A 17,341-nucleotide genomic window follows, 5' to 3' on the forward strand; every position below is an offset into this window, starting at 1 on the left:
TGCACCCCACTTTCTCCTCACTTATTTATGAAGCCTTAAGTTACAATTACTACTTAAAGGAAAACCATTTGTGGTTCATTCAAAGTGTAAAACAGAACTGCAACAGGAAGCTGCACAGATGCTTAAAGACTTTCCCTGTGTGAAAATGAGGTGGCTCAAAAGCAGATGGAAACGCTAACAAAATGGGCTGCCACAGAGTATATGACTATGAATTCACCACAGACTTCAAGTGCACTCTATATTCTCTATCATCATACAATACTGCACAAAACAGAGTAATTTTTAGGTGTGTCTAGAAGAAAGTCTATGTGGTTTTGAGTTTATTACCTCCCCATGCCTCATTTTGAACACACATTACCTTTGACGATGCCCACACTGCGGTGAGTAACTGATCCCCATTTGTATTTGGGTGTGGTGACAGAGCTTTTCACACGCACTTTGTCACCTATCTTGATATGAGAGGCAGAACTCTGTGGTGGGAATCCTAGGAGATGCAAGAATAAACGTAGAGTGAGTGGGCTTCCCCCCCCAAAAAAATACATCTCCCTTAGTCTACCACTCACTTTTTTAGTTAAAAAGCAGTCAGAAGTGAACTCACCTAAAAGCTCAACATGGATGTATCTGACCCAGTAGGTACCACCCTTTTGTTGCCAATCACACTGCACGTTCAGATCATGCAATCCATCTCGATCCAATTTAATAACTTTGCCTACATCTCCTTCACAAACCTCCTCGTAGGCTCTGCAGCACCTAACCATCATCCCTACCTAGGGAAAAAAGGACAACAGAACAGCTCTGTAACAGCTTCAGTACCAACAAGAAAGCAGTTTCTTTGTTGATTTTGATCATCATACTTACCTGAATATTCTCCCTAACATAGACAGCATAGTCATCATTGCTTAAGAAATCAGCTCGTTTCTTATAGGTCTGGCTCTCTGTTACAACAGCACCACTTGACTGGAAAAAAGTCCAAATAAATATGAAACAATTAAAAAGTTCGTTTTCAATTCAGATAAATAAAATTGTTAGCAAAGACTGAAGATAACCCAACAAAAATAAATCCATACAATATCCTAGCCAATATCCCAGCTGCATGCCAAAAATGGGAAAATACTTCAACAGGTTCAACTCACTATAAGGATAACACTGATGAACTACTTGATTTTGAATTAAAATTTACTTTCCAAAATTACTTATCAAGGAACATAGATGCAAATTTTCAAAATGTTTGAAAGAAGCTGCACGTTGCTTTTATGAAACCTGACTGTCAGAGAAAATCAGAACAGAGAGGATTTGTCCTACTCAAATTAGCCTTGAAGATACACATTCACATTCTACTTCTTAGGACACTTGTTGGGAGAGGAAAAAAATAAAAAAACAAAAAAAAGTGAATGGTAATCTCTAACCTAAACCTTACTGACTTTTCTTTAGATAGTACCATGAGATTTAAAGCACTCCTTTAGAAAATCAAGCTAAAAAAAATAAAATTGTAGTTATTAAAAATTATTCAAGATTTGATTAGCTTAATGCTTTTTAAGAGAACTACTTCATTCCCGCTGTAATGAGAATTTTCAGAGAACTTTGTTCTGTTCCAAGTATTAAATGTGGGGGTTTTTTTTCATTAAAAGCAATATTTTTTCACTGCAATACTGATAAAATACCAAAAGCTGTCAAGTTGATTTCCTTCAAAATATAATGCATTAATTTAAATTACAAAATCACGCACGTGCAAGAAAACTCAACGTAAGTCCTTCAAGGATAAACAGAAATATGAAACCCATTTAATTTTATTGACAAGTCCTTCTCTGAAACAGTTCTTGAAAGTCAACAGATGACTAATATAAATTCACATTAAACCTATCACACTCAATAGGCACCATAACAGTAATTTTATCATCTGCAAATGGACAAAGTTTTTATAAGGAAAAGGCTAAGTTATTTTACAGATTGTTTTTGCCATTTATTCAACTAGTTCTTAAGTCCTTCCCTGTAGGTAACATATGTTTGTTTTTCAGACCAAGGGAAAAGAGACGGGAGAACTCCTTTACCAGTATTACACTATAACGTCAAGTAATTTTGAAGAAACTAAGAGCATCTATCAGGAACACTTGGAGCTACCACCAATGAAACATCTACCTGCATTCTACTCTCCCCTGTGCTAACTCACAAAGTATTTATGGATTATTCTTAGTTGTTTTATGTCAAGTCTTAGAAATACAGGGCAAACATGATCCTTGTTACTGTTTTGAAGGCTTGGGACAGCAGGCTGTCCTTGCACTCTTGACATTTTCCCAAATAGGGAAGAACCACAAAATTTGCAGCTAGCTAGCACAACTTAGGTTTATTAAGTCAATACTCACCACAGGACAAGCAGCTTCAGCTTCTTCCACTTCTTCTGCTATTTCCTCATCTGAATATTCATCGGAGATAGTATCAGCATCAGAAAGATCCGTAATTTGAACATCAGGGTGATCCAACAACCAGCCAACTAAGGCCTCCACTCCTAACACAGAAAACAAACCCAGTTTGTCTCCAAGGGATTCTCTGACATTCTTAAGATTGTATCCAAAAGGAGGATAACAACTGCTCCTTCATAAGTACTGTTTTAATCAGCTTGCAACTCTTCCCCTCCTCCTATTATTATTTTTACTAAACAAAATACCTGGTAATCCAGAAGCACTTCCAGAGGTTCCCGACAGAGATTTTAGTGCAAATTCTATGTTTTTCCTAGGAAATCCCATTTCCATAAGCTGAACTACAATGGGAAGTGGTGGAATTGGAGATTGCTTGCGTTTCTTTACTTTTGTGGGTCGGATATGTTGCACTGTGATGGGTGTTGTAGCTTCACTAGAGCTGCAGTCTTCAAATAGTGGAGTTGAAGGATGTGTAGACTCTACAGCCAAATACTGGCACACTGCCAGAGCAGCAGCCTAGAGGAGAACAAATAAATCAGTCCAAGCAAAATAAGAATATTTAGTACATTTGCGTGTGTGAACATCACTTAAACATTATTTGCCCAAAAGGGTTCAGTGTCACTTCTTTTTTAAACCTACAGATTAATAAATTTCAACTGGAATATGAATTATAAAGAGTTATTTCTTAGGTTACTTAGCAGAAAACACAGACTCTACCTCAAGCTCCTGTTTGTCAAATATGGCTTTCACAGGTGATGGTTGCGTAGCAGCTGACAAAAGTTGCTGCAAAAGGATCATGGGAGGCTGGGGTCCTTCAGGAGACATATCCCCTATGTCAGGAGAGGCAACTGCTCCATCCTCTTAAAGAAAAATATTATTTTAACCAAAACCATGTAACACAGTCAATCAGAGATTTACTCTAGGGCTTACTGTTATTTTTCACATATTTCCTCTCCAGAGAGACAATGCATTTAAGATTAAGCCAGTGATGTTCTTAGTTTTCAAAATTAAGTTAAAAATCCAAAATATTTTAAACATAGAAGCTTAAAACTTGCGTGAATTTTAATTTTTTATCTTTAGAGAGCAAACTGAATTTCTACTGTCCAGCTGCCACTACCAAGGGTTATGGTCACATACTCTACTACCATCTAAACAAAGACAGCACAGTCAAGTAGCATTTCAAAATACCTGCAGGATTTAATGCACACTCCTGAACAGCTGGCTGAGATAAGATCTGCCTTAGCGTATCCTGGTGAGAAAGCAGAGCTCGTCCTGCTTTTAGTATGTATAGCTTTAACTGCTGGCACCGCAGCAGATCCAGATCAACTTGACCTATCAGAAATATTAAGCAGCCATTAGTGCTAGAAATCTCTTGTATTAGAGAAAAAAGATTACCATGCATACAACCTCAGCCCAAACATCAGTTTACATCTTAAGTCGCTGTGTACTGCTCACATGAGTCAGTTTAAATAGCACATGGATCAAAAGTCTGCACATATTGCATGACTCATGGTATTAAAAATACTCCCTTCCTACTTTTCACACCCTGGACAATCATACAGCTGATTTATAACACAGTAAATGCAGCTGAGATGCTACTTGGATCCAATATTTTATACAAATCAGTAGAGCAAGACCAGCCCCAAATCTTATTTACATTTTCCCATCAAAGATATTTCACTTACACTGCTGAGCAATTCAGTGTCTATCTAAACTTGTCTCTTAAGTGCCTGTTATCCAGTGCTGAATAAGAAAACAGCTAAGGTTCCAGGAGATCCTTTTCCTTATCTATGTTTGCTGATACTAGTATTTTCCTCAAAGCATATTCACCTACTTCCAAAGAAAACAAACAGCAAAAAGCCCCCAACTGTACCTGAAAGACCTTGATTGGGAGACTTCATTCTTTGTTTTTCTATTTTACTTCCAGCCAGATTTACTAGTTGAGACCAAATGGATAGCATAGGTTCAGTGAAAGGCAAGTTGTTCACATTAAAAGCCACAACTGGAAGCTAGACAGTGGGGGAAGAGCCAGACAAAAAAATTAACAAAAAAGCAGGTAAGCATGTTCCTAAAATCTCACAAAGTTATTAAAAAGTTTCAATGGTTATTAGCTGCAGAAGAGGAAAAGTCGCATTTGTCTTACTGTTCTTGACCAGGAACAACTGGAGAGGATCTCTATTCCCTACACAGCTCCTAAGCCTGTATTTGTACCACACAATTGCGGGTCTTCTTGGTGAAAAAGCGTAACAGAATCAGAACAAGAAAGAACTTCTGACTCTGAAGCAGACCAAGCACTTGGCCTGTGCTTTCACTAAAGTTGTATCAACCATATCAAGATTAAATTGCAAACACCCAAGACTTTCCACACGAGTTAGCAGATCAAGTTAAACAGAATGTTCCTCTCATCTAAGAGCTATAAACCACAGTACAATAATTTGGGATTTTAACTCAAGTCAAACAATTCCAGCTTAAATCCCTCTTCCTTTCACCTCCCCAGCAAATGAGGATGGGATTTAAAGGTCCTTCAGAGGTTTGCATGAGGACCATCTTAGATATGCATTCAGAGCATTGTGTGTGTTGAATGTCAGTGTATTTAGCCAATGAAGAACAAATGTTTTCTTTGGTCCACATTAGTGTTTTAAACCTTCCCAGTATTAAAGCTTTAATAAAACAAACTTACTGGATCCAGGCCAGTATTAAAGCTTTAATAAAACAAACTTACTGGTTTCAGCTGATTCAGAGGGCACACTCTACACGTTCGCATGTCATAGAACTGCACGGTGATTTTCCCTTTCGGGGTGATGCGTGTCACCGTGCCTTCTCCAAATTCATCGTGAACAACTTGTCCACCCAGTCTCAAGCGACTGTCTATGCCACCAATCACAGCCAAGACTGCCATCAGAGCTCCCACCTCTGGATTCTCAGTGTCAGGGAAGTAGTCATCCAACACAGCCTAACAAAAAACAATAAAATTTAACTGTAGGGAGAAAACATACCCTTCTATCTGCTTTAAAATACAAAGTTAATCATGCATATTTCAACTTAAAAGTTACAACACAAATATATATATAAATAGAAAAAATGGTTTCAATATTAAGCTTAATATTGTTTACAAAGATTTAGCATTTATAATTTCAAAATAAAGATTGCTATAAAAATGAGCTTATTTTAAAACGTGGAAACTACCCCTTCTGACTGTTTTCCTGCAAAGATGTGGGTGATGGAGGTTAGCTGAGAGTTGATGTACTTGTTTATGAGTCCATTCCACTGGCTGAGCGAATGCAGTGTCCTCAGCAGTGCCACTATCTCTTCTGCTAAAGTACTACTATGAGTGGCAGTTAGAGATGCTTGGGGCCTGGCCTTTCTCCTCCTCAGAGTAGATTCTGGAAAGACAAAGCAGTGGCACAACAGTTATGAGTGCAATGCACACACTTCCCATACATAAAAACAAGCCACCGAGGGAAAATTCCTCTACCTCTGAGTAGTGGGATATCCGAAGAACAAGTACTAAGCAGGCTCCCTAAAAATCCAAACAGTTTTTCCACAAGAAATTTCATGTCTCTTGACCTTTCATTTTTATCCCAGGATGGAAGTACTGCTTTCAATAAATGTACAGCAAGGATCTAAAAAGAGAACAGAATTAGTGTTATTCTAGTCTACGTCACCAAATACTAAAGAAATTCTCAAACGTATTAAGTACAGAAGAATAACGTTCTTCAAGTTTGCTTTCCTTTGTAGTTCTTTCTACAATGCTGATTTCTTTCCAGCTGGAAATTAAAGAGCTACTGAGCTTGAGTTTGCTAAGGGATATTTTAAAGGAAGTAGATACAGTTCAGAGTCAGTAACAATTCTACTGGTACATTTTGTTAGTGAACGAATCTATTCAATACTTAGGACATGAGACACACACACACAGAGAAACAAAAACAAATAGGAAAAATAGGAATACAGAATGGGAAAGTTTGTTCAGACTGTAGACTCGGAAATTAGTATTAAGATGTATGTCAGAATGAAAGTTTCCAAGTGTTCTGCAAAGAAGCTGTAACAGTTAAAATTCATGAGATATAAAGCAGACTGGCGGAAGGCAGGCAACAGCAGCCACAGTGACACTCAAAAGTAGCCACTGTGAAACCAGGGCCTCCAACACAGTACAGGAGGAACAGGCTGGCATCTCTGAACCCAGACAGCGCAGGACTGACAAGGAACAGGGGAAGGTGCAGCACTGCAGTATCAAGGAGCAGAGGAGGTTGCATATTTTGAGTAGGAGCATTTCAGGTTTTGAGCTTCCTCATCTTCTACCCAGAAGGCCAATACAAGCAACTAACAGCAAAGAGAACTCTTCTTTTGCAAACTTCTGTCAATAACATGTCATTATAGAACTTCAAGGTCTCATCTTTTCCTTGTTCTTATATTAGGTGCTGGTACATGAGGAATGGTCTTTTCTCTTGAGTATCCCCTGAACAGCACAGGTGACTCTACTGCACTAAGTCCTGGATGATAATAGAAGTCTCAGCGTATCAAAAATACTGGCAAGAATCTACTGGAAGATCATACAAAAATGAACAGGCCTTTATTATACAAGGCTTCAGTTAAATTCTGATGGCTTATCAAGGAAAAGAATAATATGATCTTTTGATCCCCAAGCCTTAAAATCTAGCAGCTATTCCATAACAAATTTTCTTTTCCCTCTCGTGTGAAAGGCACTAACAAGATGCTAATGAATGACAAAAGAGAAAGAAAAAAGAATAAAAAAGAATTAAAAGAAAGGAAGAAATGAGAAAAGGGGAAAGATGGCAAGGGAAATAACGATAACAAGATGCAAAGTTATAGCTTCTTAAGAGAGACTGTAATTTAAATATTAACAGTCTCCTATTGAAAGAGGGACAGTAGACAATACGTAAATTGGTGACTTTAAATGAAATATAACTTTTTCCTGACCATATACTTGTTATTCTTTCATTTATTCAACCTAGAAGAAATATTATATGGGAGTTTCTGAAGAACAATTTTGGAACACTATTTTGACTTTTCTTTCACTAAAACAAGGGAGTCCATAGCAACCTGTAGGCTCAAAACTCAAGAGATGTAAAGTTAAACATTCCTAAATATAAAGAAAATGTTATCTTTTTCCCAACTAACTAAAAACTGATTTATGGACACCTCCCAGCTCTTTTGTAAAAGACACCTTTCTTTTTAAGACAAGTCTACTAATTTTATTGCCTATTGAAGTAATTTGGAAATACACACATTACCTGTCTCTGTAGTGAAGCAGCAGTGAAAGATTCATGCCCCTCAACAATTTTCATTAGCAAAGTTATCCACTGAGATGTACTAAGAGTGCTGCACATCTGAGGCATGAGTGCTATGCTTCGAATGAATCCCAACGTGCACCAACTCCTATGCTGTTCTTTATAAACTAATTTATTTGGCAAGGAAGCTAAAAACAAAAAGATATATACATGTAACAGTTGATTTTTTTCACCAGCTATGTAGTTCTCTATATGCTAAATGGGGCTTTTTTGGACAAACCAGAACACCAAGCTATTTCACTGTCTTTACATAAAGTATTAATTTCAATTTTAGAGCCTGTAATTCATTTTATAAAATACGCCTTTCAAACAATTCCCATCATTAAGATGTTTCCTCATTTCAAAGTAGTTAACAGCATTACTTCTAAAATTACAAAAAAGCTATAAAAAGGAGTATGACACACCCAGTCATACTGTTGTTGCCAAACACAAAAAGGCTGCTGATAAATTAATTGTCTAAGTCAACAATTCACATCTGATGCATTTCTTCTACTTTTACTGCTTATATTCTAAGAATGCACAGGATCACTTATATAACCTTCAAAAATTAAGATTTTAAAAGCTCTGAAAATGCATTTTTTCAGCCTTTGGCCTTAAAAGAATTAAAAACTAGTAAGAAAATATTTACAAACTTACAAGACAGCAAAGCACAAAACAGAAGCACACAGCTCAGTCAGACTGCTGCCATGTAACATACCTGACTTATCTATTGTTCCACTCTCCACAAGCATACGGAGCAGACCACACAAAGTCCGAGTAGCATCACTTTGCATGACTTCAGCATGGACACCAGCAGAGAGACACAGTGTCTGCAACAGGTTCACAGTACTTGTCAGCATCATGGAAGTAGGGTGGAGATTCCTTTCAACTTGTTCTCCTTCTGAAGGGAGACACAAAAGGCAAAGGAATACATTAATGCCAAGTTATTTTATTTCACAAACGTTCTCAAACAAATGTTATGTGAATGATTTGTCAAGTATTTTCTCTGAGATGATCTGACATGAAGATTCCTTATTGACAACTCCAAGAACAAAAAATAAACCAGGTATTTTGCACATATATTTTCAAGTTTTTCTCTAGCAATACCCAGCTGAAAAGAATTCCAAAGTATTGCCAAGAATAGGGAAGTACTCTGAATGTATAATTAAGGCATATAAAAATCCCACTTCAGAATGTTATCAAAATATGTCAAAATGTATACCTCCAGGTATTTGTAACTGAAACTATTTCAACTGAATAATACTATTTTCTCTAAACCATGAACATGCAATAAATGTGACACCATCTTATCTATCTTCCTTTCTCACAGTGAAGTTATATCAAGAAAGATTCTGGTCAGAAGTGTACACCTATTAAATGAATTTTCTTTGATGAAGCACTTGCTCCTGTGAAAAAACTATTTTATATTGCAAGATACCAATTTTAAAATTCAACTAAAACTGTGCCTCCACTTTATATATATAAATATATATATATATTTTTTTTTTTTTTTTTTTTTTTTTTTTTACCGGAATCATCCTCAGTGTCTGAATCCTCTGTTGTGGGCTGTGTTGCAGGTGGTGGCTCAGCTAATTTGAGATCATATTTTCCCTCCTTTCCCATTCTGTAAGAATTTGTACTTCCAGTGTCCCACTGCACTCTAATCCAGCCATCTTCTCCCAGTTCTCCAATCACACGACCCAAACCTGGTGTGGGTCCATCCTGACAGAAGAGAGAAGTTCAAGTTATTCAATCAGCAACACTAAATCATACCCAAAGTTCATAAACAGTAATTCCTTTTGCTGCTAACGTAATGATTAGGAAACAAACATTCAGTGGGGTTTCACAAAAATCAAGCATGAAGTTAGAAAGTATTTCAGAATTTTCAAAAGAATCACCCCAGTAAGCTGCATATTTGGACACTCATGATTAGATCTCTTATTAGGTCTTACATAAGTACATGTCCTACATAGTTGGAAATGTATATTATTACAGCAAATAAGTTATTCTGTTTCCTGTTAAATGGTAAATTAGCAGAGTCTCACTAAAAGAGAATTTTAAACATCTCCAAGAATGAAGCTAAACAAATAATTAACACATTTTATGTTAATTCTCCAAGGTTTTTGTGGTAAATGGTCAGAATTGCACAGCATTGCTGTAAGACAGTGAAGGATTGATAAAGCTGGTTGTGAAAGACACAACCTTTGTGATAACCTCTTGCTTCTCCTGCACCTGGCTCCAGCAGGGCCTAACAACTGAGCGATGTCTGGAGTGACGCGGCACTCTCGTGCACCGATATTGTTCCAGTGCGGCACAGAAGGGTATCTGAGCCCAACCAACAGCCACACTCCCTTCACCATCAAAAACAAACCTTGTTATAAACCCAGTTCGTTCAGGAGATAAGGATGCACAGAGACCCTCTGATGCCTCAGTACATGGAGGAGGACCAAAGTGTTTATTCTCGCTCTTTTGTCAACTATAAATTCTGACAAAAGGAAACCGAAACCCTCATTAAGCCCTATTATTAACTTAGGCACCCCTCAGGATGCTGATGAAGGAAAACATGGGATGTGTAATAATGCATGTATGGCCAAAGTCACCAAACCCCACCTCTAACATGATTGCTCCATCCCACTGGGACAGGCCAAAATTACAGCATAAAAGAGTGGCTTCAGGGACAGAAAGGGCTGGAGGGGGAAAACTCTCTGTTCAAGATTTGTTGACAGACTGCATCTCTTCCCAAAGAGAAGCCTTTATGAGAGCTTTGCATCTCCAACAGCATTGGAGCACACCTGGGAATATTAATTTACATACACACAAATGTGTGTGTATGTGTGTGTGTGTGTGTATATATGTATATATATATATATGCATGTATATATATGTGTGTATACATATATATATATATATATATATATATATATGTATATAGTGCTATTAGATCTCTTACGATGTGTCAAAACACGTACTAACACTCTGTAGTTACAGCACTTATCACCAGCAGTCCTGAGCCTACTTTTCTGGTGCTTCAATTAACCACACTATTTGTGAATCAGGATTGTGTAAGTCTTACTGAATCCATCAGATCTACAGAACTGCACTGGTAAACTGCACTATTTGTTCTCCTGTGCTCATGCAAGTTCTCCTCCAAACACAGCCAGATTTACAATGCTAAACTCAGCTACAATCAGAAATTAAGCACAGCTGCAACCACCCCTTCTTGATCTCTGAGGACCAGCTGGAATGCAAGGTTTATTTTCTGTTAAATTCCCATATCCTTAATTCAACATTTTTGGAATGTAAAATGCCCTTAAGTTTGATTGACCAAAAACTTCACAGACACTTCACTGAACAGATATTAATTTAATTTAATTTAATTTAGATATTAACATCTACAAAATCTGTATGAAAGAAGTTGTACCTGATCACCCCATTTCCAGTCTACCCCTCTCACCACTCTGGTACCAATTTTCATCATGGCTGCCAGCTCTGGTCCAGAAACAGGGAGCTGAACAGGTGTAGTTTCCTTTCTTGATTCTTCTAGGACCGTGGCAGAAGCCCCATGAGAAGAGGCAATCATATCTTCTTCAATATTATCAGAACTGGGTCCTAACAAGGAAAAAACAAGGAAGAGATTAAATCCAGCTACAGATGTATATACATACCTTTGTCACACATAAACTTACAGACACATAAACTTTGTAATATTAAAAGCAGTAACAAACAGGAAAGCTGACTAGCAGGTAATACGTCAAATGATCTTTTAGAAAACTGGGGTGTAATGGTTTTGAATGCATAGGAACTAAAATACTTAATTTTGAACGAAAAAACAAGTGACAAATAAGAGACATTAATAATGATGACTCAAGTGGCTCAGTGGTTCTACAAACAGACTTTCTTTTGAAAAACTTCCAGTGCACACTCCAGTTAAACACAAGTTACAGGAACAAATGTTTGCTATTATCTAAGAAAACAAAGAGAGAAAAACTGAGGCAATTTGAATCATAGCAAAACACACCAGAGAACTTCTATAACAGAACAAAGAAAGCTTCAAGCCTAAACATGCAGACTGGGAACATTTTTCTTATGTATAACAAATGAAATCGAGAGTAGAGAGTAGGCAATTTTTGCTACTTTAATTTTAAAATTTTCATTTTTATTTTCAACAGTTCCACCGAAACTACATATTAACTGAAATTTTAGCAAAGGATGGCCAAAGCAAACACTTAAAAAAAAATAAAGACCAAATAAAGGCTGCAATTAAAGCTCCTTCTCAATCATGCTTTCAGATGTGGTTTTTGTATCAGGGTAAAGGTAAACAGCATTAAGCACTATCTTCGAGCAGCAAAGTGTAATTTGGGTACACCAACAGGTAAAAAATACAGGACACTTGTAAAGCAAATGCTTTCCTCCAAGTAAGAAAGAAGAACTGTACCTATCAGCCGCAGTGTGGTTTGTGTCAAGGCCAGCATGCCAGAATTGAGGAGGAGGCTCAAGGTATTCGCACCATGTTGCAGCGTCAACATGTTCAGCATGACCAGCAGAAAACGTGCTTGTGGAATAGTTCCAAGACTTGGTCCTGCTGGATTCTCATTAGTAATTGTCTGAAGAGGAACAGGCTGCAGACCTAGGTCAAACGTAACATAAATAACAAAGTCAGCTGACATTTGGGAGCTACAATAGAATAGGCTAAAGATTTGTTTGATTGATGGCTTAAAATATTTTTTATTTCCTGCTTGGCTTTGAGAACTTACAAGCAAAAGTTCCAACAGAAACTGACTATAATTTGTATCAATCACCTCTTGCTGATAAATCAGCAATATACTCAAACATTGAAAAGTGAGTTAACAGGGGGTCACGGTGCGAAGGTTGAAACAATGCACAAAGTCAAAGTAATTCTCAACACAAATCCAGGGAACTGATTTCAACATCCTAATTACTGGGAGCTTTTAAAAAAAAGCAGTAATATTAATGTAAAACAGTTTTCTCCGCAGAAAACAGCAACAGGATGAGATTCACCTAGTTCTTTAAACTTTGCGTTAGCATCTAGCAAGATGTTCCGGACATTCTGAATAGCCCACGCGTACAACTTTCCAAAAGTTACTTCCAGCAGCATTCTGTTAAACGGCGGGATCAGATCAACATCCTTCAAGCAGTCGGTAAGAGGCTCCCTTCAAAGAAAAGCAAAAATAAAAATAGGTATTGTTTTCTTATTAAAGAATTGTGAAAGCAAAAGCAGTGAGAAGTTTTACCCTATATTGGCTCCTTCTGGAATAAGCCTCTGCCATCCACAGAACACAGCATACTGCACAGATGGGAGCAAAAAATTTTTAGCCGACAATTTCAGAATAGTGTCTATTCCCTCCAGACGAACTTCTGCTCTTTCCAACTGTCAAAGAGAAAAAACAAATTACCATACTTATGTAAACTGCTAATAACTGTCATAATTATGTAAGTGGCACATTTTCATTCACTTTACCTGTTTCAATAAACATTTTCTCATTTTTTCTACATCCACCGGCTCTTCTTTAAGTGCAAATTCAACAATAGTGTTAAGGAGGGCAGACTGTGGATACAACCCTTGAACATTTTGCTTCAGCCATTTGTATTTGTGGACACCTGTAACTGTACTCAAAATTGGCTGCCATTTATCCTGCAAAGCAAGAAGGTAGCATTTTAAAACTTTTTAAACAATTTTAAATTATGCATGCAAAACAATTTCCAAATGTAAAATACTGGGGAGACCTTGGGGAAAAATTGAAACTTCTTAGAAGTCAGGAAAGAGTTTAGTATTATTTTAACTCATTATCATTTTACTACTGCTACATAAAATTTCAAATGTGTTATGTTTAAAAAAAATCTTTTTTTTTAAAAAAAAGACACATTTTACTTTGAAATGAAGCTTTATCTAAGATTACTAATAATTTAAAAATTAGAGATGGTATCTTTACATACACTAACTACACAGTACAACCTTATTTTTAAAAAACATTCCAGGCTTCAGTGAAACAACATGTCAAAATTTTACATCCCAAACACCATTATCAGAACATTAAACGTCAAGTTATAGAAATCATGCTTTAGCTCATTCTTTTTTCTCTTGTTATTTTTATTGACAAGGTTGAGTCAAAATCTGATATCCTACCTTAGGTGACTTGATTGGTATGGGCTTTTTATCTATAGGTACAGGACTGTGAGGTACCACACAAGATTCTTCTAAATCACTTTCTTCATTTCCTATTTTGGACTCTTCTACATCAGCAGATTCAGATTTTTTTGGCACTATAAAAAAAAAGGATAATTTTTTCATGCAGTCTGATTAGATTTTACAGTGTTTTACATTTTTAGGTTTGCATGATAACCTAAGCACACAGAATGTTTAAGATTGGTCTTCGATAAAAGGAAATGTACTCTTGGTGAACTCTATATCCAACTGTTACCAAATTAACTCTGGTATTACCTGCAATACGCTTTTATTTTGAAGACAAACTTGAAAAGCCCTTTGATGTCTGTTCACAACATTAACTTAGTTCCAATTAAGTCATTGTTTGACTACACTTTAACAAAACATGATTTCTAAAAAGATGTCACTTCCAGTGCAATGTTACTAAAACCATTTCAGAGGGTCTGATATTGAAGGATCATTTTTAATACATTGGAACATGAAGAAATACACCTCAGATAAACCTGACACTTTTGATTGCCAGTTCTTGCTGCAGGATCTGACATGAAACCACTGGTTTAGAAAACTTCATGAAAAAGCAGCAGAAAGCAAATGGCTTTGATGCTTTATCTAAGGGGAGTCTCATATAGCAGCAAACCTTGAAAGAAGATGGATTTTCATTGTTTCAAAGAGAATACAACATTAATTCTGCCTTACCTCTTTTTTTCCTTTTTTCTCTAATGATTTTCTGAGCTACCCTTCGCCATCGGGGCAAGGAACTAAGAAGTTTAAATTTGGACATTATAGAGAGATCATTGCAAACTGCAGGACGCAGCTCATTGAATAAGAATCTCAAACGCTCAATGACAGGAGCACAAACTTCCTTGTAAGAACGACCTTGTTCCTGATGTGTCTACAAAAGACATTGAAAGATTAAATTATTGTACAACACGCAATAAAATGAACAATATATAACTTTTTAATAAAACACTTCAAATGAAAATTAATCTTAACATCAGCAGCTAAGAGGCTTACCTTAATCAGTGAGCATTTTGCTTGGTAGACAACACGACACACATCCACTACAGATTTTGGTAAGGTTTTGTGCTTTACCTGGTCAACTCCAAGGGTACCAGGATGAACAAGAGACAGTGCTACATGACCTTAATGGGGAAAGACAATGTTTCAATATGCATTTCCAAAACCATCCATATCAGAGTTTAAACTGGTCAAAAGATACACACCACAAGCCTACCTACCCAAATCTTCATGCTTCAGAAGACAACACAGTAACAGACGCCCTACTTCTTCCACAGGATGCTCAGGAGGGAATGTGATTGGTGTTGTTAAGTGACACTGTTTACAGTATCTCTCAATTTGACACAAGAAGTCCTAAGAAAACACAAAACAGCCCCTGTTTAACTTCGGTTTAAGATACAATGAAAAGACTCAAAATACCACAGACAGCATTTAAATGACAGTGAATAATCTCCACAATCTGAACTAAAATTCCTGAGATAAATTGCACATATTGGGTATTGTAACACACAGCAACTTCAACCCAATACTATAAATACCCTACATCCTGTCTCCTGTATGAAGAGCAACGTGACCCAAGGAATACAGCTACTACTGCTTTGATCTCTTCATGAGATAGTCAGGTCACCTAACACAATTTTCAATTGTCTTCTGATAATTCATGGTTCATCATTACCACTATTCCCAAAGACTTATTTAGGGTTTTTTTTCCATAAAGGAGCAGAACTCAGAGGGTTAGAAAATCTCTATCTATTACAGAAGATAGTAATAAATGTAAATCACAGGGTTTTTCATAATATCCACAATTCCAACCATGTGAAACCTGAACTTCAAGGCCCAAAGGGATTTTAAGACAAAGGCATACATGAATCTGAAACATAAAATACATTTGCATCCTGACAAAAATACTCCATTTTAGTTCAACTGGAGATGAGCAGGATCCCTCAATGCTACTGAAACTTGACATGAGAAGTGATGTATTACTGATTTTTTTATAAGATTATTCAAATTTTTTAGTTCTCCCACTCAAATATTCTGAAGAAATAACATACTGTTATGATATTAAGTGCAATATATATATATATTTTATATGGATAAAATGTACTCGACCATTCCTTTCACAAAAAGTAATTCTGAAATAACTTTTTCCATTTGTTTTGCTACAACCTTTGGAGAAATTTCACCACCACTACCACCTTTCAGAAATAGTGTTTGTGCACAGAAATACTGTGGGCTTACCTTCACAGTGTGATCCTGAATATTATTATCTGCAATAGCTTGGAGAAAGGGTTGTGAATGGTCACTCAAAGTTAATCGATGTGAATACAGTTTCGATTTATTTGGGGTAGTGTTACCAGGTGAACTGCAATGGTCTTCATCTTTTTCCTCATTGTAACTGTAATGAATCTGGCTAGTTTGCAAGCCGCCGGAAAAGATCGATGACTTCAACCATTCTAAAATAAAGAAAACATGAGTGAATATTCTGATCAAAGACTAAGTTATCAAGACTCAATTTCCTCTAATGAAACGAATTCACAGGTTCCAACAACATTTAACACCTTCCTCATTTGCTGGAACTTTTTCGCAGGAAAAAAAAAGTGCTCTGTAACCAAGAAACAATTAACAGGGCAGCCATATGCTTAGAGATATAGGGCCTTTGCAATTTTTCTGCTACTAATATTGAATTATACCTTCTATTCACCAAACCAAGACACCCAATAAGAAAACATCTAATAATTCATGATCAGGCACTCTTAACTGACAACAAACATGTGAGATAGGAGACTGTGTAACATCGTTTTCTATTTTATGTTGCATACTATGAAATGCTGAATTCAACTGTTCAAAAGTATCTAATCCTAATTTAAATCTTGCTAAATTATTGGGATTTGATGAGTGTGGTACTTGATGTTAAGAATAAAGAACTCCTAGAGGAGATATCAAGACTAAACAAGTGCTAAATTTTCAGTTAACTTATTTGTCCTTTTTCTTGCACACTTTGACAAGTATTTATCACTTATTAAAGCTCAAAATGATGTCCTGCTTACTGGCACATTCAATTTCCAGAGGAGAAAGTGGTGTGCTCATTGCCAGGTAGGAAGCGTGCAGTCCAAGGAGAAGACCCAAATTCCGTTCTGTGTCTATCAGAGGCGATGACAAAGTGCTGAGATCTGGCGTTGTAATCACTTCCTGGTCAGGCTGCACAAGAAATAGCAATTGTAAACTAGAACTGAGCTCCAACAAGAAATCTGAGAGCAAGGCAATGCTTGACTTTAGTAAGCATTTACCCATGAAAAACAACTTTACCTCTATATATTGGCCAACACAGAAGGCATGCATTGATTCCCGTGTGTCCTCAAATTGCAAAGCAGCTTCCAAAGCAACAACTGGGTCCTCACCAGCAAACTGAGCTAATGAAAGAATGAAGTAATCAATAC

The 17,341-nt window shown here is 36.7% G+C and overlaps 1 protein-coding gene across 3 annotated transcripts in view; it reads right to left on the reverse strand.

Annotated features, from left to right (window-relative positions):
- Positions 1-17,341, reverse strand: part of HERC2 (HECT and RLD domain containing E3 ubiquitin protein ligase 2) — a 102,429-nt gene that overhangs the window by 41,011 nt on the left and 44,077 nt on the right. For all 3 annotated transcript variants that reach the window (XM_058830011.1, XM_058830009.1, XM_058830010.1), the window contains exons 25-50: positions 17,211-17,314; positions 16,952-17,102; positions 16,143-16,357; positions 15,125-15,257; positions 14,901-15,028; positions 14,583-14,778; positions 13,848-13,984; positions 13,182-13,355; positions 12,955-13,091; positions 12,722-12,873; positions 12,138-12,329; positions 11,124-11,311; positions 9,232-9,424; positions 8,421-8,603; positions 7,667-7,851; positions 5,890-6,037; positions 5,601-5,797; positions 5,137-5,367; positions 4,288-4,423; positions 3,603-3,746; positions 3,132-3,274; positions 2,663-2,930; positions 2,361-2,503; positions 859-957; positions 599-767; positions 359-484 (exon numbers count right to left, since the gene is read on the reverse strand). In XM_058830011.1, coding sequence (XP_058685994.1) covers positions 359-484; positions 599-767; positions 859-957; positions 2,361-2,503; positions 2,663-2,930; positions 3,132-3,274; positions 3,603-3,746; positions 4,288-4,423; positions 5,137-5,367; positions 5,601-5,797; positions 5,890-6,037; positions 7,667-7,851; positions 8,421-8,603; positions 9,232-9,424; positions 11,124-11,311; positions 12,138-12,329; positions 12,722-12,873; positions 12,955-13,091; positions 13,182-13,355; positions 13,848-13,984; positions 14,583-14,778; positions 14,901-15,028; positions 15,125-15,257; positions 16,143-16,357; positions 16,952-17,102; positions 17,211-17,314 — 4,272 coding nt within the window. The remainder of the gene's footprint in view (positions 1-358; positions 485-598; positions 768-858; positions 958-2,360; positions 2,504-2,662; positions 2,931-3,131; positions 3,275-3,602; positions 3,747-4,287; positions 4,424-5,136; positions 5,368-5,600; positions 5,798-5,889; positions 6,038-7,666; positions 7,852-8,420; positions 8,604-9,231; positions 9,425-11,123; positions 11,312-12,137; positions 12,330-12,721; positions 12,874-12,954; positions 13,092-13,181; positions 13,356-13,847; positions 13,985-14,582; positions 14,779-14,900; positions 15,029-15,124; positions 15,258-16,142; positions 16,358-16,951; positions 17,103-17,210; positions 17,315-17,341) is intronic.

Source organism: Poecile atricapillus, chromosome 1 (assembly GCF_030490865.1).
Source record: "Poecile atricapillus isolate bPoeAtr1 chromosome 1, bPoeAtr1.hap1, whole genome shotgun sequence".
Lineage (NCBI taxonomy): Eukaryota > Metazoa > Chordata > Aves > Passeriformes > Paridae > Poecile > Poecile atricapillus.